We start from the raw sequence: 23,007 nt of genomic DNA on the forward strand, positions 1-23,007 counted from the left end.
TTGGTTGTGCTGCTCTCCTGGGATTTCTAGATATATATATATATAACGTACTGAAATTTAAACCGACTAAACTATAGTAAGCAGTATATAGGTTAAATGACTCAATTGCATTCCTCCTACACACTACCCCCCCCCCCCCCCCCGACACAAATGAGTGACCTGTGTAGATTCACCCAAAGGTGATGGGAGTATTACCACAGATTTGTGGTGCACAACAGTGCAGCAGAAGTGATCTCAATACCCCCCCCCCCCCCCCCGTCTACAATTAGTGGGAAAAATCTAAATGGAAATATGATAATCCAGATTTTGAAAGCACAGGGTTCATCCTTTGTAATGCAATTCTTGATCCCCATTTCCTCTGTGACCCAACACTCTGATCTTTAATGTAAGTAAAAGCCTATTGTAATTCATAAACCCAAAAATCAAATTTGCAGCATCCCTTGTTGTCGTAGCAAAGTGTCTATCATAAAAGGCTTCTTTCTATCCGTGATGACAGGTCTCTGGTTGGGTGCCAATGTGGTAGCCCTTGGAGGGTGTAGGGTAGTGGTGGTATGGTATCGGTATATAAGGGGTTAATGTTAACCCTATAGTTCGTGACACCAGGCTGAGGGCTGGTATGCTGAGTCAATGCTCCGGCCTATCGCCGCCCTTCCTAGTAACGATAGGTGCATGAAATGACTGAAGATCCACAAAGAGATTGAACTTTAACTTGAACAACTTTACTTAAGTGCTTGCAGTATCCAAGGCACAGTAACAGTCTCATATAAACAGTCTTTAGCTTGCTTAGTGACTGACAGTTGTTGCGGACCTTGAGCTAGTCATACAGTCTCTGAATTTAGGGTAGATATTTGCAGATCCGTCCGGATTTAGGGGTATTATTAGGTCCGGTGATGCTGCAGAGTGTCTGGGAATTGATACACTCTATATTTAGGATTGTTCAGCCGTTGCCGCAAGGCTCGGGCCTAACTCACTGCGTTAGTTGCTGTACAGGTCTTGCTTACTTGCCCAGGAACAAGAGAGAGAGAAGATGGCCGGCGCTCCCTTATATGGGCAGGGGGCGGGGCCAATCTGCCATTCACCATTACAGAGAGTAATGGGATTGCTTACGTCACAGGGCCTCCAAAGGTCCTTAAGCTTAATACCATAGAGTTCACCAAGTCACATGACCCGCAGGTCCTGCAATGCTATGGCACAGGTAATTAACCATTTATTTACAGATATATCATTATATTTACATTAACCTTATATAGACCACTGGTGTATTAGTAGAAATAGAGGCGACAAGGGGTTAATTAAATGACAGGGATCCCTACGTCCTAGGGACTCTGGCTATGGGGACCCACACATACATAGGTACCGTATAGGATGCGGGACCGGGACACCACACCAACACCAGCCTTGCCATACTGACATCTACTAGGGCTACCAACAGGCTCTACAATCTCAGACAACTAACATGACACTTGCCCCAGCACCATTGGCACCTCCACTTTCAAAGTTTCCTGGTGAGCCTGCTGCCGGCACCTATTGGAGAACACAATCATTTGTTACCTTTACTCAAAGTCTGACATAAGTCTCCAGCTTATACTTACTGTAAGGAGAGCATAGTTGTAAGAGTTATTGCTGCTCAATGCTTAGATTCCAGAATGCAGAGTTACTCCTGATTAACCCCTTAAGGACCAAGGACGTATGAGTACGTCCTTGGTCCCGCTCCCGTGATATAACGCGGGATCCCACGGTGACCCCGCATCATATCGCGGCGGGCCAGGCATCATAGTGAAGCCGGGACCCGCCGCTAATAGCGCGCGGCACTGATCGTGGTGCCGCTCTCTATTAACTCTTTAGCCGCGCGATCAAAGCGGAGCCACGCGGCTAAAAGTTAAAGTAAAAAGTGCCGGTTAGCTCAGGGAGCTGTTCGGGATCGCCGCGGTGAAATCGCGGCATCCCGAACAGCTATACTACAGGAGGAAGGTCTCTTGCCTTCCTTCCTGCAGTCTGATCGCCGATTGAATGCTTCAAGCCTGAGATCCAGGCTTGAGCAATCAATCGCCGAAAACCCTGATCAATGCATCCCTATGGAGATGCATTGAAAACTGTTAAAGATCAGTAAATGCAATGTTACAGCCCCCTATGGGGGCTATAATATTGCAAAAGAAAAGTGTAAAAAAATCATTAACCCTTTGAATTATCCCTTCCCCTAATAAAAGTTTGAATCACCCGGCATTTCCAATAATATTAAAAAAACAGTGTAAATGAAAACAAAAATAAACATATGTGGTATCGCCGCGTGCGGAAATGTCCAAATAAAAAAATATACCACTAATTAAACGGCATGGTCAATGGCGTACGCCAAAAAAATTCCAAAGTCCAAAATAGCGTATTTTTGGTCCCTTTTTATATCAAAAGATGAATAAGAAAAAAGATGAGAAGAGGAATAAAAAGCGATCAAAAAGTCAGATCAATGCAACAACAAAATGGTACCAACAAAAACTTCAGATCACGGCGCAAAAAATTAACCCTCATAGCGCCCTGAACATGGAAAAATAAAAAAGTTATAGGGGTCAGAAGATGACAATTTTAAACATATAAATTTTCCTGCATATAGTTAGGATTTTTTTCTGATGTAATACCAAATCAAGCCTATACAAGTAGGGTATCATTTTAACCGTGTGGACCTAGAGAATAAAGATAAGGTGCTGAAAAATGTACTACATAGAAACGGAAGCCCCCAAAAGTTACAAAATGGCTGTATTTTTTCAATTTTGTCACACAATAATTTTTTTTCCCGTTTCGCCATAGATGTTTGGGTAAAATGACTGATATCACTACAAAGTAGAATTGGTGGCGCAAAAAATAAGCCATAATACAGATTTTTAGGTGCAAAATGTTAAGAGTTATGATTTTTTAAAGGTAAGGAGGAAAAAAACAAAAGAGCAAAAACCGAAAAACGCCCGGTCCTTAAGGGGTTAATGCTCAGGCTCCAGAATGCAGTGCTAAAGGGGTATTCCGGTGGTAAACAATTTTTTTCAAATCAATTTGTGCCAGGAAGCTAAACAGATTTGTAAATTACTTCTATTTAACCCCTTAAGGACGCAGGACGTAAATGTACGTCCTGGTGAGGTGGTACTTAATGCACCAGGACGTACATTTACGTCCTAAGCATAACCGCGGGCATCGGAGCGATGCCCGTGTCATGCGCGGCTGATCCCGGCTGCTGATCGCAGCCAGGGACCCGCCGGCAACCCCTCAGGTCATTAACCCCTCAGGTGCCGGGATCAATACAGATCCCGGCATCTGCGGCAGTTCGCCATTTAAGTGAACGATCGGATCGCCCGCAGCGCTGCTGCGGGAATCCGATCATTCATAACGCCGCACGGAGGTCCCCTCTCCTTCCTCCGTGCGGCTCCCGGCGTCTCCTGCTCTGGTCTGTGATCGAGCAGACCAGAGCAGGAGATGACCGATAATACTGATCTGTTCTATGTCCTATACATAGAACAGATCAGTATTAGCAATCATGGTATTGCTATGAATAGTCCCCTATGGGGACTATTCAAGTGTAAAAAAATGTAAAAAAGTGTAAAAGTAAAAAAAAAGTGAAAAATCCCCTCCCCCAATAAAAAAGTAAAACGTCAGTTTTTTCCTATTTTACCCCCAAAAAGCGTAAAAAACATTTTTTATAGACATATTTGGTATCGCCGCGTGTGTAAATGTCCAAACTATTAAAATAAAATGTTAATGATCCCGTACGGTGAACGGCGTGAACGAAAAAAAATAAAAAAAAGTCCAAAATTCCTACTTTTTTTAATACATTTTATTAAAAAAAATTATAAAAAATGTATTAAAAGTTTTTTATATGCAAATGTGGTATCAAAAAAAATTACAGATCATGGTGCAAAAAATGAGCCCCCATACCGCCGCTTATACGGAAAAATAAAAAGTTATAGGTCATCAAAATAAAGGGATTATAAACGTACTAATTTGGTTAAAAAGTTTGTGATTTTTTTTAAGCGCAACAATAATATGAAAGTATATAATAATGGGTATCATTTTAATCGTATTGACCCTCAGAATAAAGAACACATGTCATTTTTACCATAAATTGTACGGCGTGAAAACAAAACCTTCCAAAATTAGCAAAATTGCGTTTTTCGTTTTAATTTCCCCACAAAAATAGTGTTTTTTGGTTGCGCCATACATTTTATGATATAATGAGTGATGTCATTACAAAGGACAACTGGTCGCGCAAAAAACAAGCCCTCATACTAGTCTGTGGATGAAAATATAAAAGAGTTATGATTTTTAGAAGGTGAGGAGGAAAAAATGAAAACGTAAAAATTAAATTGTCTGAGTCCTTAAGGCCAAAATGGGCTGAGTCCTTAAGGGGTTAAAAATCTTAATTCTTCCAGTACTTGTCAGCTGCTTTATGCTCAGCAAGGAAGTTGTATTTCTTTCTGGAGTTCTTTTCAGTCTGACCACAGTGCTCTCTGCTGACACCTCTGTCCGTATCAGGAAGCAAATCCCCATAGTAAACCTATCCTGCTCTAGACAGTTCCTGATATAGACAGAGGTGTCAGCAGAGAGCACTGTGGTCAGACTGAAAAGAATTCCAGAAAGAAATACAACTTCCTGTGTAGCATACAGCAGCTGATAAGTACTGAAAGGATTAAGATTTTTAAATAGAAGTCATTTACAAATCTGTTTAACTTTCTGGCACCAGTTGATTTGAAACAATATGTTTTCCACCGGAGTACAACTTTAATGCTGCTCAATGCTCAGTCTCCAGAATGCAGCTGTGAGGGCCTTACATCCTTTTACTTCTGCACCCTCTACATTGCAGAGGCCTAACCTGCACAAGATGGTAAATTACAGGGGATGAGAAGCCCAATTTACTCTGCTGGATGGCAGATCTGATTCTTGTTTACCTTCCCCAATGCAGCTCGGGCAGATGATGGCCTTGTGTACTAGGCAAAGGCAGCCAGGGAATCTACAGTTGTAAGATCATTGTCTTGCCAATGCAAATGTTAGTTGGACAATACTGTTACTTATCTCACTCAATATGAGTTTATAAGGGATGAGAGATGGACGTTTGTCCCTTGTACCTACGGATCATCTCTGTTTTACTTTCTTGTTCCTTGTTTCTTTAAATTATGTTTATGTGTCGAGTTGCACCAACATGATGTATAGAGATGTCGCGAATTGTTCGCCCGCGAACAGTTCCCGGCGAACTTAATACGTTCGCGTTCGCATCGCCGGGAGAACATATGTGAAGTTCGATTCGCCCCCTATACTTTAACATTGCGGTAAACTTTGACCCTGTGAGTCCGAGTCAGCAGACACATAGCAGCCAATCAGCATCAGTCCCTCCCTTCCAGACCCTCCTACCTCTTGCACGGACGCCATTTTAGCCTCATTCAGCATGCTGCAGGCTTAGGAAGTGGAGGGTCAGAGAAGCTGCTCCTGCTGTATAGGGAAAGCGATAGCTAGGTTGCTGCTAGGTGGTGCATTCAGGGTCCAGTTTACTCCTAAAGCACTAGTGTAACATCTGCTTTAAGGACAGCACCCAAAAAAGCCCTTTTTAGGGCTCAAATATCAGTCCGTGGGTCTTGCAACAGCTGGAGGCACCCTGGTTGGGAGGGAACCGCTGGTTAAAAGGGGTACTCCACTATAAAACTTAAGTTCCTTCAATCAACTAACTACTACAGTATTCACAGGGCTGAAAGATATCAGTCCGTGTGTTTTGCAACAGCTGGAGGCACCCTGCTGCCTAAAGGGGAGCTCTAACTATGTGCTGCCTAACATGGGGGAATCTATGTGCTGCCTAAAGGGGGCTCTATGTGCTGCCTAAAGGGAGGCTCTAACTATGTGCTGCCTAAAGTGGGGTCTATAACTGTGTGCTGCCTAATATGGGGGAATCTATGTGCTGCCTAAAGAGGGGATCTAACTATGTGATGCCTAAAGGGGGCTCTATGTGCTGCCTAAAGGGGGCTAAAGCACGTTATTCTAAACCATTTAGGAATGTTTTGTTTTAATCCATAAAGGGCATAAATCACCTGACTCGGCATCAACTATGTAATTTTCCATGGGAGTTTTGCCACAGTCCAGGCGTTAGTCCCCTTGAAAAAACTTTTAAATCACTATTGTGCACAGAAAGAGTCCCTGTGGCGAGTCAATGGCGGTTCGCCCAGTTCGCAAACTTTTGCGGAAGTTCGCGTTCGCGGTTCGCAAACCCAAAATTTTATGTTTGCGACATCACTAATGATGTATAGTTTTTTTGTTGTCTTGCAGATTAGTTCATGGGGGCCATGGTGCCTTATGGCACCATTGGAGATAGGCTGCTGTAGTTAGACAGTGGAATGAGAGTCTTCCTGGGAAGTGGTAGCGGAATATTTGAGGTGAACCTAAGCCCTGGTATATAATGCCATTTTAATGCCATTTTAGCATGACTGCTGTGGGTACCAAGCTGACAAGAATATGCCAAGCCAAGCTAAAGAGGAGGCACAACTGAGGTTGGGGAATGTAACAGGAGTAGATAAAAGAGTGGGTGAACTGGCCCTTGGGATTGGAGTGAAGTTCAGCTGCACTGCCAAATGACATCCTTTTCAAATGTTCAGTGGGCCAACTAACAATCAATAGTGATCTGGGCTGTTAGCGTTTACCCACAGTTGGGATAGGCTTATGGTTCATCGTGTTGGCGGCCATTGATGTGGTGTGGCTAAAGTGTACAGCCTTATAGTTCAAAAAAATCTTCTTCTTGTACAAATATGCTTTCATATTTAGAATGACAATATTTCTAAAAATGCACACAACTAAGAGAACATTCTGTTACATTAATTAATCAATGAAGGAATCCATCAATTTAAAGGGGTACTCCGCCACTAGACCATTCCGCCACTAGACCATACCCAACATGCCCATTCCATTAATGTATATGGGAGGAAGCGTGACGGCTATGAACTAGCCCTCATGCCCCTCCCACAAACACGAATAGAGAATAGAAAATCTTAATCCTTCCAGTACTTATCTGCTTCTGTATGCTCCACAGGAAGTTCTTCTCTTTTTGAATTTCCTTTCTGTCTGACCACAGTGCTCTCTGCTGACATCCCTGTCTACATCAGGAACTGTCCAGAGCATGATAGGTTTGCTATGGGGTTTTGATCCTACTCTGGACAGTTCCTAAAATGGACAGAGGTGTCACCAGAGAGCACTGTGGTCTGACATAAGGGAAATTCAAGAAGTAAATAACTTCCTGTGGAGCATACAGCAGCTGATAAGTACTAGAAGGATTGAGATTTTTTAATAGAAGTAACTTACAAATCTGTTTAACTTTCTGGCACCAGTTGATTTAAAAAATAATGTTTTCCAGCGGAGTGCCCCTTTAAGGTCAGAAAGCTCAATCCTGGTATAAGAAGTCTAGTTCTTAGGCAGATTGGAGGAATCATTTTAACACATTTTAGATGCATTTCCATGAGTTTTTATTAGTGTGTGTTGTCACCTCTATTCTTTAGATTTTTAGGATGGATTCACATGCAGCAGATTGTTGCAGAATCATCTACAATTGTACCATTCATCTGAATAGAAGCTTACAGAAAACCAACTGCTTGTTAGTAATATAGCCCGAGACAAACTGATTTTTAGTAGCAGAAATATCCACCCTTAACAGATTTCAGAGGTTCTTGCAGCTCATTTAATCATATAACAACCCTATACCATTCCGAGCACAGCTTTATCTCACTACCAGTAGACTACTCTAATTTTACCTATGTTCAGTCATAATCTTTAATCATGTGCATTGGTAGCAGAGCCTATCGTTAGACAATGTGAACATAACCGCCAGCAATTTCTTTGTCTCTTTTTTATATTTTATGTTTGTTCAATTGTAACTGTTATTGTTAAATTGCTAATGTGATGTTTTTCTTAGAATTGTTATTCTTATGTTTCTTTTGTTTATAATTTTAGGTCGTTCTGATGGAAATAAAGAAAAAAAAACAATACAACATTTGAGCAGTAGTCCATATTCTGCAGGTAATCTTGCTTTAATAGCATTTTCTATTGGTCTATTATATCTTTTATATATTATATCTTGTTTTTCCAGATGAGCAATTTGTTCTTTTTTTAATCATACACATTGGCCCTCATTTACTAAGAGTGTCAGTTTAATCTCTGAGTGTTTTCCCTGAATTCTCAGAGTGAAAATCTCCATATTTACTAATCTGTCGCCCGACAATTTTTTTTTTGGCGCACGGGTTTGGAAATGCGTCCCACAGGTTGGAAATTGTGTCACACGGTAAATTGTATATATGTCCCCCGCACAGCGCATGTATATATGCCCCACACAACGCAATCATATGCCCCGCACAGCGCGTTATATATGCCCCGCAGAGCGCATGTATATATGCCCCGCACAGCGCAAGTTATATATGCCCCGCACAGTGCAAGTTATATATGCCCCGCACAGCGCGTTATATATGCCCCGCACAGTGCAAGTTATATATGCCCCGCACAGCGCAAGTTATATATGCCCCGCACAGCGCGTTATATATGCCCTGCACAGCGCAAGTTATATATGCCCCGCACAGCGCGTTATATATGCCCCGCACAGCTCGTTATATATGCCCCGCACAGCGCGTTATATGTGCCCCGCACAGCGCGTTATATGTGCCCCGCACAGCGCATGTATATATGTCCCACACAGTGCATCTATATACACATGCCTCTGAAGCACTATTAATGACTAATGCATTGGTCTCCAACATGTGGACCTCCAGATGTTGTAAAACTACAACTCCCGGCATTCACGGAGCATTCTGGGAGTTGTAGTTTTGCAACATCTGGAGGTCCGCAAGTTGGAGACCACTGGCTAATACTTGTCAATGATAGCGCTTCAGAGGCATGTGTATAGAAGCGAAGTGGGGAGCAGACATATAGCTTTATCTGGTCCCCACTTCGCTACAATACACAATCCTCAGCCATCACCGGAGCTTCCCCATCGCCTCCCCCCATCCCCGGTGTTATAATTACCTGTTGCCGGGGTCCACAATGCTCCTGGCTTCGGCGCTCTTGCTGTGCGCTGTCACTGTGCGCACTGATGGTGACGTCCCCAACGCACGTCGTGACGTCACCATCAGTGCGCACAGTGACAGCGCACAGCAAGAGCGCCGAAGCCAGGAGCATCGCGGACCCCGGACCCTGGCAACAGGTAATTATAACACCGGGGATGGGGGGAGGCGATGGGGCAGCTCCGGTGATGGCTGAGGATTGTGTATTGTAGCGAAGTGGGGACCAGATAATGCTATATGTTTGCTCCCCACTTCGCTTCTATACACATGCCTCTGAAGCGCTATCATTGACAAGTATTAGCCAGTGGTCTCCAACTTTCGGACCTCCAGATGTTGCAAAACTACAACTCCCAGAATGCTCCGTGCATGCTGGGAGTTGTAGTTTTGCAACATCTGGAGGTCCGCAAGTTGGAGACCACTGCATTAGTCATTGATAGCGCTTCAGAGGCATGTGTATATAGATGCGCTGTGCGGGGGCATATATAATATATATCTGCATGCGCTGCTGCGGGGGGTATATAATAGCGCTATGCGGGGGGGGGTATATAGTATATATATATGTGTACACATGCGCTGCGGGGGTATATAAAAGCGCGGCAGGGGACAAGACATATTGCACAGCGGGGGGCAAGATAGAAGAAGACAAGAAGACATATACATTCCCCCCAGCGATTCTATATATCTTTCCCCACCACAGCTTGCAGGGATCCCTGAATGGCTCCTCAGTACGGGCTATTCAGGGATCCCGGCTGGGAAAATGAAAGTAAAACACATCATACATCGCTCGGGAGCGGACCATGCCGCCCGCTCCCCTGCTTAATAACTTTTGATTGGATCGGGTCTCAGAAGTGAGACCCGATGCCATCAACCCCTGTACTACTACCCCCAACATGGAACAGACCCTGTTCCATGATGGGGGTAGGATTCACTCGGTTTTCAGTAATTTCCAGACAGCTCAGAGTTGTCGGGTTTTGGTGAAGAAAAATTCACAGGTTTTCCTGTAAGTTTTTCATCATACTCCGAGTGTTTTTTATTTTTTGTGATAACCACGCCCATTTTTATGATGATATCTTTTGTCGGGTTGTGCGACCAAATTTGTGTCGCATGGGCTAGGCGATACAAATTTGGTCGCACAACCCGACAAAAACTGTCGGTTTCACATTAGTAAATGAGGGCCATTGAATGCATATTGTATTGACAGTTTTCACCAAGCTTTTCAGCATTTATTTTGATCGCAAGAATAGCTAAATCTACAGTGATATTTTTGTAAAAAAAAAAAAATACCCAATGCACAACAGAACCGCAAAGTCAATGCATAAACTTATAGCGGCAGATAATGTAAGCAGAGCCCTAGAAGTCCTCACATTGACAAAGCCATCAGAAAGATACTTTCTAGCTGCATAGGACACCTAAGCCACTTTAATTTTCGTCTCTATAAAATGGATGTTATAGTGTAATGGGGCTTGGCTTTATAATCTAAGCTGTAAGATATTCATATCAACATATGAAGACAGACTTTAATCTGCCAAAGGCGGTATAAAGCTATGTCAGGTCAGACCTAATGTTCCCAGAAAAGATAAAAATACACTTTGTAATGTCAAAGTGAGAACTGGCAATCTCTACAAGGTGATCTGCATCACTATGTTCAATTGTAACTAAAATTTAGGAAAACTTTTGAGATATCATGTAGACCCATCAAAACTTTTGACATGTCTTCATGATATGCTCATATGTAAAAAGGAAAATAAACGGTGCACTCACCCTTTACTAAAGGAGAAGATAAATCCAGCGCAGTCCTCGTGCAATTTCAAAGCTTTATTTGGACATCAATAGAAACAGTATAAAAGTAACGCATTTCAGCCAGGTAACCTAGCCTTACTCATACTGATACAAAATCGGATCTATTGGTCTTATATAGGTGGAGACTCACTAATGCAGTGAACAGGTGCACCTGGAGAATCCAGGGTACCATGTCCAAGACCAATTTTACATACATCAGACAATGCATAATAAAAAAGTATGAAATTAGAACAAATGCAATGTAAAGAGATCGTGCACATCCAACAGAAAATTGGTATGCAAAGAAAGATACAAATATGCATTATTCGATAAAAAAGGCAACATGCCATAGATGAAAAACAGATGTAATTGTAGTAAAAAATATATAGTTTATTGTGGGGAGAGAACTAAATAAAACAAAATATGTAAATATATATAGCAATAATAATAAGTAAAATAGTAATAATAGAATATATCACATTTCCTCCCACAACAAACTAAATAGAACAGGAGAAAAAATGTGCATATACATAAATACCAACTTAAAGTGTGAATAAATAAAATATTACATGATGATGGTTGTACATAACAGTTAGAGAACACCATTATAAACGAACCTTGGCATAGATGAAAGAATAAGTGAGGAAGAACAAAGCAGAAAAGCAATAATGACAGCAGTCACAGAGAGAATTAATAATGTAATGACATCAAATCCTTTTGGAAAACGTGTACCAAGTTTAAGTATCCAAAAGACTTCTCCGTCCAAAATTTTCTGTTTAAAATTGCCGTCTCTGGTTGGAGGAATAACTTTTTCAATTCCTTGTAGAGACATAATAGAATAGCTGCCTTCATCTTTCTGTACACAATGTTGTGAAACCATGGATGTATTGCGAGAATGAAAATGAGGAATGTCCAATAAATGTTTTCGGGCTCTGATTTTTAGTTTGTTAGTAGTGCAGCCCACATAATGGTCCTTGCATTCCATACAGGAAAAAATATATATTACATTAGGTGTATTACAGTTAATGTAATGTTTCATGTTATACTTTTTACCGGTATTGAGTGATTCAAATTGTTTTGAGAAACATATGCGAAAATAAAACGCGAATATTACGAATATGCGAATTTAGCGAATATATGATGAATATTCGTCCATACATTTGCAAAATATTGCGAATTCGAATATGGCCTATGCCGCTCAACACTACATGTAACAGGTAAGAGACAGACAGGTGCATGGGCAAGAGGGGTTCTCTAGATGACAGTCAGTTCCACACACTTTTATCTTGTCCATGGTCCAGAGTCTGTCCCTCACCTGTTCATGGATGTTTGTTAAACCATGAAATAAAGTTCAAGATGCAAAGCAGAAGTATGAGTGCTCTGTTTGCCAAACATCAGGCACAAAAAGTTTCCATTTCGTGTAATAATGCCTGTAAGGAGTCGTATGTGTAAAAACCATACAGTGGATTTCCATTACTGACAGTGGTGCTGGGTTTTTCTTTCTATTGGACTGTGTTTCTTTTTGAAATATCAATTTTTTTTTTTAAATAACAGTAACACTTTAAGGTGCCAATACTGTGAATGCGCCCATTGCTAGTGTTGCTTTCAACTGGAGCAGAGGTCTCTGAAAGCAGTCTGTGACTGTTGCGGAGGTCTGGGATCTGGCCATCGTCTATTGTGAATGGTGGATTATCTATATACTATTATGTAAAGACAAAAAGGAAAAAGGCACACCCGCCCCTAGTGTGATACGTTATGATGATGGATAAGTGCAATGAGAGTCACACTTACCAGAATGTGTTGCGCTAAGGGCACAACACCATACAGCATATTGATCAAGGAAGGTCTGCTAGCAGTCACAATCCTCCGGTCGTTCCTGGGTCACCGGTCCAAACAGCAGAAGCCAAAAAGTATTGCAAACATGGATCTTCACGGGCGCATAAACAGCAATGAATTAGGTGGAAATCCTCAAGTTCATAGTGGATATTTATTACAGGCACATAAAAGCAACGCGTTTCCTGCCCGCAGCGGGCACTTCATCAGGCCAGTGTGCACTAGCCTGATGAAGTGCCCGCTATGGGCAGGAAACGCTTTGCTTTTATGTGCTTGTAATAAATATCCACTATGAACTTGAGGACTTTTTCCACCTAATTCATTGCTGTTTATGCGTCCGTGAAGATCCATGTTTGCAATACTTTTTGGGTTCTGCTATATAATATTATGACCTTATTACTGTAATTCTGCCTGTGATGATAAGGAGGACACCACTGGAAATTGATCTGTACACAACAGGACGTCTCAACTTATTAGAACACCTAGTGGACAAAATAAAAATTGCAAGGTTTTAGCATTATTTTATAATATTGATAGTAAAATGGAAAATTAGAAAAAACATCACATATCACATATCATATCATATATGTCAGGATCCGGACTGGTAGGAGCTAGCAGGAGCTGGAGGTGGATCCGCTGTGCCAGAGAGGAGATGCCGTGGGCCGTACCAGGGGAATGGAGTCTAAGGAGTTACTGGTTTTCACCAGAGCCCGCCGCAAAGCGGGATGGTCTTGCTGCAGCAGGTAACCCCCAGGTCGTTCCACCCAGTAACCTCTCTGGCTGCTGAGATGAGGCAAGGTACAAGAGGATCAGGCAGAGGTGAGGTCAGACGTAGCAAAAGGTCAGGGCAGGCAGCAACGGTTCTCAGGCAGTAGTCAATAGCAACAGGTTCAGCAACAGGCAGGGAATATACACAAACGCTTTCTCTAGAGCACTAAGGCAACAAAGATCCGGCAGAAAGCTGTGGGAGGAGATGGTACTTATAGGCAGTGCACAGGTGCAGGCCTAATTAAGTCAAAGCAGAACCTTTAGCCCTAGATTAACCACTTTGGACCAGGCACTAATCACTGGTGCACTGGCCCTTTAAATTTAAGAGTCCCGGCACGCGCGCACCCTATAGAGCGGGGACACGCACGCCGAGACCGGGTGACCGGAGCGCTACCTGGGGACACACGCTGTGAGCGCACCGAGGTAAGCAGGGTGCCCGTAGCGCTCAGCGTAACAATATATTGCTTCTGCAAAGTAACCTCCTTACAATAGTAGTTTTGTGAAAAATGAATGGAAGGCAGATCTACTGTTCTGTTGATAGGCACTGCATAGATAAACATGGCCTAGAGAGACAGGGGCACTTTGCCTTGCCATAACACGCATAGGGAGTGTGCTGTATTAGTTTAATAATACTGTTATTCAGTATGACATGCAGATTACAGGCATCACTATTAGAATCACTGTCACAAAGCGGCACAATGACAGAGCCTGGAGGTGGCGGCAGCATGAGGAAACCATATAGTGGCTGAATGACCCAGCCTGGAGGTGGCAACAGCCTGAAGAGACCATAGGGCCACACAATTGAAAAGATTAAAGATATTTTTTAACATTTAAATTTAAATGTTCATTAAATAGATGAACCTAAAAAGTTTTATTTAATGAGCCAGCAGCATGAGGAGACCACATGGCGGCACAGTGACACAGCCTGGAGGTGGCAGCAGCATGAGGAGATCATAATCTGGCAGAATGACACAGCCTGGAGTTGGTGGCAACAAGAGAAGAGCATACAGTGGCTGAATGACACAGCCTGGAGGTGGCGGAAGCATGAGGAGACCATGTAGTGGCTGAATGACACAGCCTGGAGTTGGCGGAAGCAAGAGGAGACTATATTGTTGCTGAATGACACAACTTGGCAGTGGCGGAAGCAGGAGGAGACCATATAGTGGCTGAATGACACAGCCTGGAGTTAGCAGCAAGAGGAGACCATATAGTGGCTGAACCTTTGCCTGATGAATTTAGGCCTCTGCCACTCCTCTGTGCATGTCCTGTCACTTCTTTGCCTGACATAGTTATACACCAGCTGAGTGCGTATGTGTTACACTTATGGGAGGAGGACAATACGCTCCACTACCCTTAAAACTGTATTAAACTACAGAAACAAGTGTGTAGCTTTGGCTGGCCTTTCACAGTAACTAGGCCCAAAAAAGTTTAACAGGAAAATATATAAAGGACACCACATAGGTGTACGTACAGTTTACACTTATGAGAGCTGGATAATATGTTCCATTAATAACTGTATAAGGCTACAGAAACAAGTGTTTACTTTGGCTAGCCTTCACATTAACTAGGCCCAAAATAGTTTAACAGGGAAATATATAAGGGACACCACGTAGGTGTACCTACAGTTTACACTTATGAGAGGAGGACTATGCGCTCTACTATAAACTGTATGAGGCTACAGAAACAAGGGTATAGCTTTGGCTGGCCTTTCACAGTAACTCGGCCCAAATTAGTTTTTCAGGGAAAAAAAAAACATACACCACATAGGTGTACCTACAGTTTACACTTATGAGAGGAGGACTATGCGCTCTACTATAAACTGTATAAGGCTACAGAAAAAAGGGTGTAGCTTTGGCTGGCCTTTCACAGTAACTAGTCAAAAATTTGTTTTTCAGGAAAAAAAAAATGTACACCACGTAGGTGTACCTACACTTTACACTTATGAGAGCTGGACAATACGCTCAGCTTAAAACTGTATAAGGCTACAGAAACAAGGGTGTAGCTTTGGCTGGCCTTTCACAGTAACTAGGCCCAAATTAGTTTTTCGGGAGAAAAAAGGAAACCTTGTAGGTGTACTCAGTTTAAAGTTATAAGAGGAGGACTATGTGCTCCACTACAAACTGTATAAGGCTACAGAAACAAGTGGGTAACTTTGGCTGGCCTTTCACAGTAACTAGGCCAAAATTAGTTTTTCAGGGGAAAAAAAGTACACCACGTAGATGTACCTACAATTTACACTTATGAGAGCTGGACAATACGCTCGGCTTAAAACTGTATAAGGCTACAAAAACAAGGGTGTAGCTGTCGCTGGCCTTTCACAGTAACTAGACCAAAATTAGTTTTTCAGGGGGAAAAAAGTACACCACGTAGATTTACCTACAATTTACACTTATGAGAGCTGGACAATACGCTCAGCTTAAAACTGTATAAGGCTACAGAAACAAGGGTGTAGCTTTGGCTGGCCTTTCACAGTAACTAGGCCAAAATTAGTTTATCAGGAAAAAAAACGTACATCACATAGGTGTACCTACACTCTACACTTATGAGAGCTGGACAATACGCTCAAGTTAAAGGAGTTCTCTAAGCTAAAACTTTTAACCCCCGCTGTGCCCGGGCTGTAAAACTATACATAATAAACTTTCACTTACCTGCCTACGATCCCCCGTTGTTCCGATATCGCTGTCCCATTCTCCGGTCCCGGTCTCTTCCACTTCCTGCGGGTCGGTGACTTCACTCTGCGCTCAGCCTATCAGCAGCCGCAGCAATGTCCCGTCGCGGCCGCTGATAGGCTGAGCGCAGAGTGAAGTCACCGACCCACAGGAAGAGGAAGCTGACAGGGACCGGAGCACGGACGGCGATATCGGAACAACTGGGGATCGTAGGCAGGTAAGTGAAAGTTTATTATGTATAGTTTTACAGCCCGGGCACAGGGGGGGATAAAAGATTTCAGTTGGAGAACTCCTTTAAAACTGTATAAGGCTGCAGAAACAAGTGGGAATCTTTGGCTGTCCTTTCACAGTAACTAGGCCAAAATAATTTTTTCGGGGGGAAAAAACATACAACACCTACAGTTTACACTTATGAGAGGAGGACTATGCGCTCCACTACAAACTGTATAAGGCTAAAGAAACAAGGGTGGAGCTTTGGCTGGCCTTTCACAGTAACTAGGCCCAAATTAGTTTATCAGGAAAAAAAAACATACACCACATAGGTGTACCTACACTTTACACTTATGAGAGCTGGACAATGCGCTCAGCTTAAAACTGTATAAGGCTACAGAAACAAGGGTGTAGGTTTGGCTGGCCTTTCACAGTAATTAGGCCCAAATTAGTTTTTCAGGGGAAAAAAAGTACACCACGTAGGTGTACCTACAGTTTAAACTTATGAGAGAAGGACTATGCGCTCCACTATAAACTGTATAAGGCCACAGAAACAAGGGTGTAGCTTTGGCTAGCCTTTCACAGTATCTAGGCAAAAATTATTTTTTTTAGGGGGAAAAAGTACACCATGTAGTTATACCTACACTTTACACTAATAAGAGCTGGACAATACGCTCAGCTTAAAACTGTATAAGGTGACAGAAACAAGGGTGGAACTTTGGCTAGCCTTTCACAGTAACTAGGTCCAAATTAGTTTTTCAGGAAAAAAAACGTGCACCACGTAGTTGTACCAACCTTATGAGAGGAGGACTATGTGCTGCACTACAAACTGTATAAGGCTACAGGAACAATGGTGTAGCTTTGGCTGGCCTTTCACAGTAACTAGGACAAAATTTGTTTATCAGGGAAAAAAACGTACACTACATGGGTGTACCTACACTTTACACTTATGAGAGCTGGACAATATGCTCAGCTTAAAACTGTATAAGGCTACAGAAAAAAGGGTGTAGCTTTGGCTGGCCTTTCACAGTAACTAGGCAAAAATCAGTTTTTCAGGGAAAAAATTATGTACACCACCTATGTACGCACATGTTACACTTATGAGAGGACAAAAAGCTCCGCTTTGCAACCTGTATTAGGCACTGTAATCAGGCGACTTTGGCTTTTTTTGCTCACCCTAACTGGCTCCTGTTAGCTTTACAGTTGTTGTACAACCAACTGCAGCAGTACAGAATCACTGTGTAGTAGAGCCCAGTACAGTATTATTAGGCACTAATAGCAGGTGACAATGGCTTTTACTGCTCTGCCTAACTGGCACATTTAAGCTTTAGAGTTGCTGTACACCCAACTGCAGCAGTGGAGTTACTTTGTGTTATACCCAAAAGTGTACTTTCTCTCTCTCTCTGTCAGTGCTTTTATGCAGTGATTTGGGCTTGTGGAGAATCGCAGCTGTGAAGCTATTTTTCTGTGCAACGCACACAATGCTCCATCTCTATCCCTGCAGTGAAACGCTCTCTCTAAAATAAAACGCTGATGTGACTGGCCACAAGATGGATGCCGATTATATAGGGCTGTGACATCACAGGGGTGTCTGGCTGCTAATAGGCTGCATGGTGCATGTGTTTCAGGGTCATCCCACCGACCCACCTTGCCACTTGCCCAGAGTTCCTTGCCCCATGTCCTTACATGTGGATCCATCATTTTAGATTCCCTGGAGCCTGGACCGCACTAAATGGAGTTTAATGAAGTGATTTGTACGATCCAATCACGGCAATATTTGGATTAGTTGCAAAGCAAATTTTTCCTGAAATTCATAGCGAATTTGGATTCGTCAGATTCGATTCACTCATCCCTAATTATTAGCATATGATTGCTGAGCTAAAGTATAACTCAGCTCACCTTGCAGCAGTCTAAGAGCCTCTGATTATTGATCTATTACCCAGCTCTTCCAGTCCCATCAACAATCTCAGAACATATAATCAAACCCAGCTTTTCCAGCCTCAGCTACAGTGTTAGAACGTATCATCAAAGATTTGTAATACAATTTTGTGTTACTTTGTTAAACTCTCGTATTATGTACATTGCATTTGATTAGTTTTGGGACAGTGTGCGTGTGTGATAGGTCCTGAGGAGGTGCCACGTTTAAACTGAGTCACCAATCTCAGCCGCACATGGTCACTACCTATAAAGCATCTGGTGTACATGTATCCCAAATGTCACCAATAGTGATGAGCAGCAGGGGAAATATTCAAATTTGTGACATTTTGCGAATATATGCACGAATATTCATCCTATGTTCATGAAATTCGCATATTCGCTATGTTCCTTCTTTTTTTTTTTCATGCGAAAATTTGTAATGAGATTCGCATAGTGCGCATGCGCAATTATATCTTTCCCCTAAAAGAAGGGAGGGATCAGCGTCAGTCTGGAAGTGCCGATATTCGCATAAATATTTGCATTAATTTGCATTTAAAAAAAACAAATAAAAATTTTCATCATTATGAATAAATACAGTCATGGCCGTAAATGTTGGCACCACTGAAATTTTTCTTGAAAATTAAGTATTTCTCACAGAAAAGGATTGCAGTAACATATGTTTTGCTATACACATGTTTCAAAATTGTGGATGAAGAAGATTTTTCAAGTATGTGATGCTCCTTTAAACTCATCTGGTGCAAGTAGCCGGTGTGGGCAATATGAAAATTGCATTACCAAACCCCAATCACCAAAAGGTGATGGGGTATAAAACCCCATGTCTCAGAACCCCTGAAGACATGGTGGACACCACGAAACATGTAGGGGAGACATAGTGTGTTGCATTTTAATTGATAGCATTCAGTCCCAAATTAGACGTACTGCAGACGTCTTTATACCATTATATTTCCTACAAAGGAAGCATATTTGAAAATAATAGGGACTGTGCTAGTGGTTTTAAAGCACTACATTTTTTAACCTTTTAGACAATACAAATAAAAGTGAAGTTTTAATATACCTATAGGTAATCAACAAGAGGGGGAGTTTTGGTTAATGGGGTTTTAGACCCCCATCACCTTTTGGTGATTGGGGTTTGGTAATGCAGTAAGAGTTATCCCTTCCCCACTCTGGGCTTTTTTTTTTTGTCCCTGGGCGTTGACAGAAGAGAAAAATTTATGAAAGGTGTCAACCCAGGATAGTCCGGATTGTGGATAAGCAGCCCCAAACAAGTTCCAAAGATATTCAAGCTATCCTGCAGGCTCAGTGTCAGCGCAAACTATCCGTCGACATTTAAATGAAATGAAACACTATGGCAGGAGACCCAGGAGGGCCCCACTGCTGACACAGACATAAAAAGGCAAGACTACATTTTGCCAAAATGAACTTGGGTAAACCAAAATCCTTCAGTGAAAATGTCTTGTGGACAGATGAGATCAAGATAGAGCTTTTTGGTAAAGCACATCATTCTACTGTTTACTGAAAACGGAATAAGGCCTACAAAGAAAAGAACACAGTACCTACAGTGAAATATGGTGGAGGTTCAATGATGTTTTGGGGTTGTTTTGCTGCCTCTTGCACAGGGCACCTTGAACGTGTGCAAGGCAACATGAAATCTGAGAATTACCAACAGATTTTGGGTCGCACTGTACAGCCCAGTGTCATAAAGCTGGGTTTGCGTCCGAGATCTTGGGTCTTCCAGCAGGACAATGACCCCAAACATACGTCAAAAAGCACCCAAAAATGGATGGCAACAAAGCACTGTAGAGTTCTGAAGTGGCCAGCAATGAGCCCAGATCTAAATCCCATTGAACACCTGTGGAGAGATCTTGAAATTGCTGTTGGGAAAAGGCGCCCTTCCAATAAGAAAGACCTGGAGCAGTTTGCAAAGGAAGAGTGGTCCAACATTCCGGCTGAGAGGTGTAAGAAGGTTATAGGAAGCAACTGATTTGAGTTATTTTTTCCAAAGGGTGTGCAACCAAATATTAAGTTAAGGGTGCCAAGAATTTTGTCCAGCCCATTTTTGGAGTTTGGTGTGACATTATGTCCAATTTGCTTTTTTTCCTCCCGATTTTTGCTTAGTTCCAATACACACAAAGGGAATAAACATATGTATAGCAAAACATGTGTTACTGCAATCCTTTTCTGTAAGAAATACTTCATTTTCTAGAAAAATTTCAGGGGTGCCAACATTCACGGCCATGACTGTATCACTATATTCAAAATATTCGCTAAATCGCGAAGTGACGATATTCACGGTAAAAATGTGCATTTCGAATATTCGCTTTCAACATTAGCCACAAAGTGCTGAAATAAATACACCATATCACTTTATAGATTAACCCCTTAAGGACCAGGGGTTTTTCCGCTTTTGCACTTTCGTTTTGTTCCTCCTTATCTTTAAAAAATCATAACCCTTTCAATTTTGCACCTAAAAATCCATATGATGGCTTATTTTTTGCGCCACAAATTCTACTTTGTAATGAAATCAGTCATTTTACCCAAAAATGTACGGTGAAACGGGAAAAAAAATCATTGTGAGACAAAATTGAAAAACAAAAAGGCCATTTTGTAACTTTTGGGGGCTTCTGTTTCTACGCAGTAATTTTTTTGGTAAAAATGACACATTCCTTTATTCTGTAGGTCCATACAATTAAAATTATACCCTACTTATATAGGTTTGATTTTGTCGTACTTCTGAAAAAAAATCATAACTACATGCAGGAAAATTTATACGTTTAAAATTATCATCTTCTGACCCCTATAACTTTTTTATTTTACCGCATATGGGATGGTATGAGAGCTCATTTTTTGTGCCGTGATCTGAAGTTTTTAGTGGTACCCTTTTTGTATTCATCGGACTTGTTGATCACTTTTTATTCATTTTTTCATGATATAAAAAGTGACCAAAAAGACACTATTTTGGACTTTTGAATTTTTTTGCACATACACCATTGACCGTGCAGTTTAATTAACGATATATTTTTATAATTCAGACATTTACGCACGCGGCGATACCCCATATGTTTATTTTTATTTACACAGTTTTTTTTTAAATGGGAAAGGGGGGGGGGTGATTCAAACTTTTAATAGGGAAGGGGTTAAATGATCTTTATTCACTTTTTTTCTCCCCTTTTTTTTGCAGTGTTATAGCTCCCATAAGGACCTATAACACTGCACACACTGATCTTTTACATTGATCACTGGTTTCTCATAGGAAACCAGTGATCGATGATTCTGCTGCTTGACTGCTCATGCCTGGATCTCAGGCACTGAGCAGTCATTCGGCGATCGGACACCAGGAGGCAAGGTAGGAGACCCTCCTTGTGTCTAACAGCTGTTCGGGACACCACTATTTCGCCGAGGCGATCCCGAACAGCTCCCTGAGCTAACCGGCATGGTTTCACTTTCACTTTAGACACAGCGTTCAACTTTGAATGCCGCGTCTAAAGGGTTAATAGCACACGGCACCGCGATCACTGCTGTGCGCTATTAGCCACGGGTCCCGCCCGTTGTTAGAGGCCGGGCCCGACCCGCTATGACGCGGGGCCACGTCGTGGCCCCGTGTTATAGAATGGGAAAGGACTCAGGACGTACGGGTACGTCCTTGGTCCTTAAGGGGTTAAAGCTTAATCTTTACTACAGATTTGTTATTTTGCTCACTGTGATTCAGTAATGACTCATGTTTTTAATGATATGACTATGCATGTCACCTTATGCCCCAAGCATCTGCATTTTGCTGTTTCTATGGAGAAAATAACATAGTAAAAAAAAACAGTTCTGTCAGATTTCTACTTACAATATGTGTTGTTCTTACAATATGTGTTGTTGTAGTATATTAATTCCCACAGAGTATTTAAATGGGCACTGTCAGATACAAAAACTTTTTATATGTTGTACATCTTGGCAAAACATTAACCTTTCTAATATACTTCATAAGAAAATGTCATTTCCTTTTTATAGAAATCATGGTTTATAAAATCATGGCTTTGTCCAAGCTGAAGCACAGGCATGGACAAAGTCTCCTCTGTGCTCTCTCCTGTCTGATACTACTTCTCTGTGCTCCCTCCTGTCTGATAGCACTCCTCTCTGCTCTATCCTGTCTGATAGGACTCCTCTGTGCTCTCTCCTGTCTGATAGTACTCCTCTGTGCTCTCTCCTGTCTGATATGACTCCTCTGTGCACTCTCCTGTCTGATAGCACTTCTCTGTGCAGTCTTCTGTCTGATAGTACTCCTCTGTGCTCTCTCCTGTCTGATAGCAGTCCTCTGTGCTCTCTCCTGTCTGATAGCACTCCTCTGTGCAGTCTTCTGTCTGATAGTACTCGTCTGTGCTCTCTCCTGTCTGATAGTACTCCTCTGTGCTCTCTCCTGTCTGATAGTACTCCTCTGTGCTCTCTCTTGTCTGATAGCACTCCTCTGTACTCTCTCCTGTCTGATAGTACTCCTTCTGTGCTCTCTCCTTTCCGATATGACTCCTCTGCTCTCCCCTGTCTGATAGTACTCCTCTGTGCTCTCTCCTGTATGATAGCACTCCTCTGTGCTCTCTCCTGTCTGATAGCACTCCTCTGTGCTCTCTCCTGTCTGATACGACTCCTCTGCTCTCTCCTGTCTGATAGGACTCCTCTGTTCTCTCTCCTGTATGATAGGACTCCTCTGTGCTCTCTCCTGTCTGATAGTACTCCTCTGTGCTCTCTCCTGTCTGATACGACTCCTCTGCTCT

General features: G+C 42.2%; 1 protein-coding gene and 1 long non-coding RNA gene across 2 annotated transcripts in view; one reads left to right on the forward strand and one right to left on the reverse strand.

Moving 5' to 3' along the window:
* The window catches only part of LIPC (lipase C, hepatic type), a 187,358-nt gene that overhangs the window by 67,326 nt on the left and 97,025 nt on the right, over window positions 1–23,007 (forward strand). The window contains exon 3 of the mRNA XM_056572424.1: window positions 7,957–8,022. Coding sequence (XP_056428399.1) covers window positions 7,957–8,022 — 66 coding nt within the window. The remainder of the gene's footprint in view (window positions 1–7,956; window positions 8,023–23,007) is intronic.
* The window catches only part of LOC130368578 (uncharacterized), a 34,676-nt gene continuing 24,735 nt past the window's right edge, over window positions 13,067–23,007 (reverse strand). Inside the window, exon 3 of the long non-coding RNA XR_008892510.1 lies at window positions 13,067–13,150. This is a non-coding gene — a long non-coding RNA (uncharacterized LOC130368578). The remainder of the gene's footprint in view (window positions 13,151–23,007) is intronic.

Source organism: Hyla sarda, chromosome 4 (genome assembly GCF_029499605.1).
Source record: "Hyla sarda isolate aHylSar1 chromosome 4, aHylSar1.hap1, whole genome shotgun sequence".
Classification (NCBI taxonomy): domain Eukaryota; kingdom Metazoa; phylum Chordata; class Amphibia; order Anura; family Hylidae; genus Hyla; species Hyla sarda.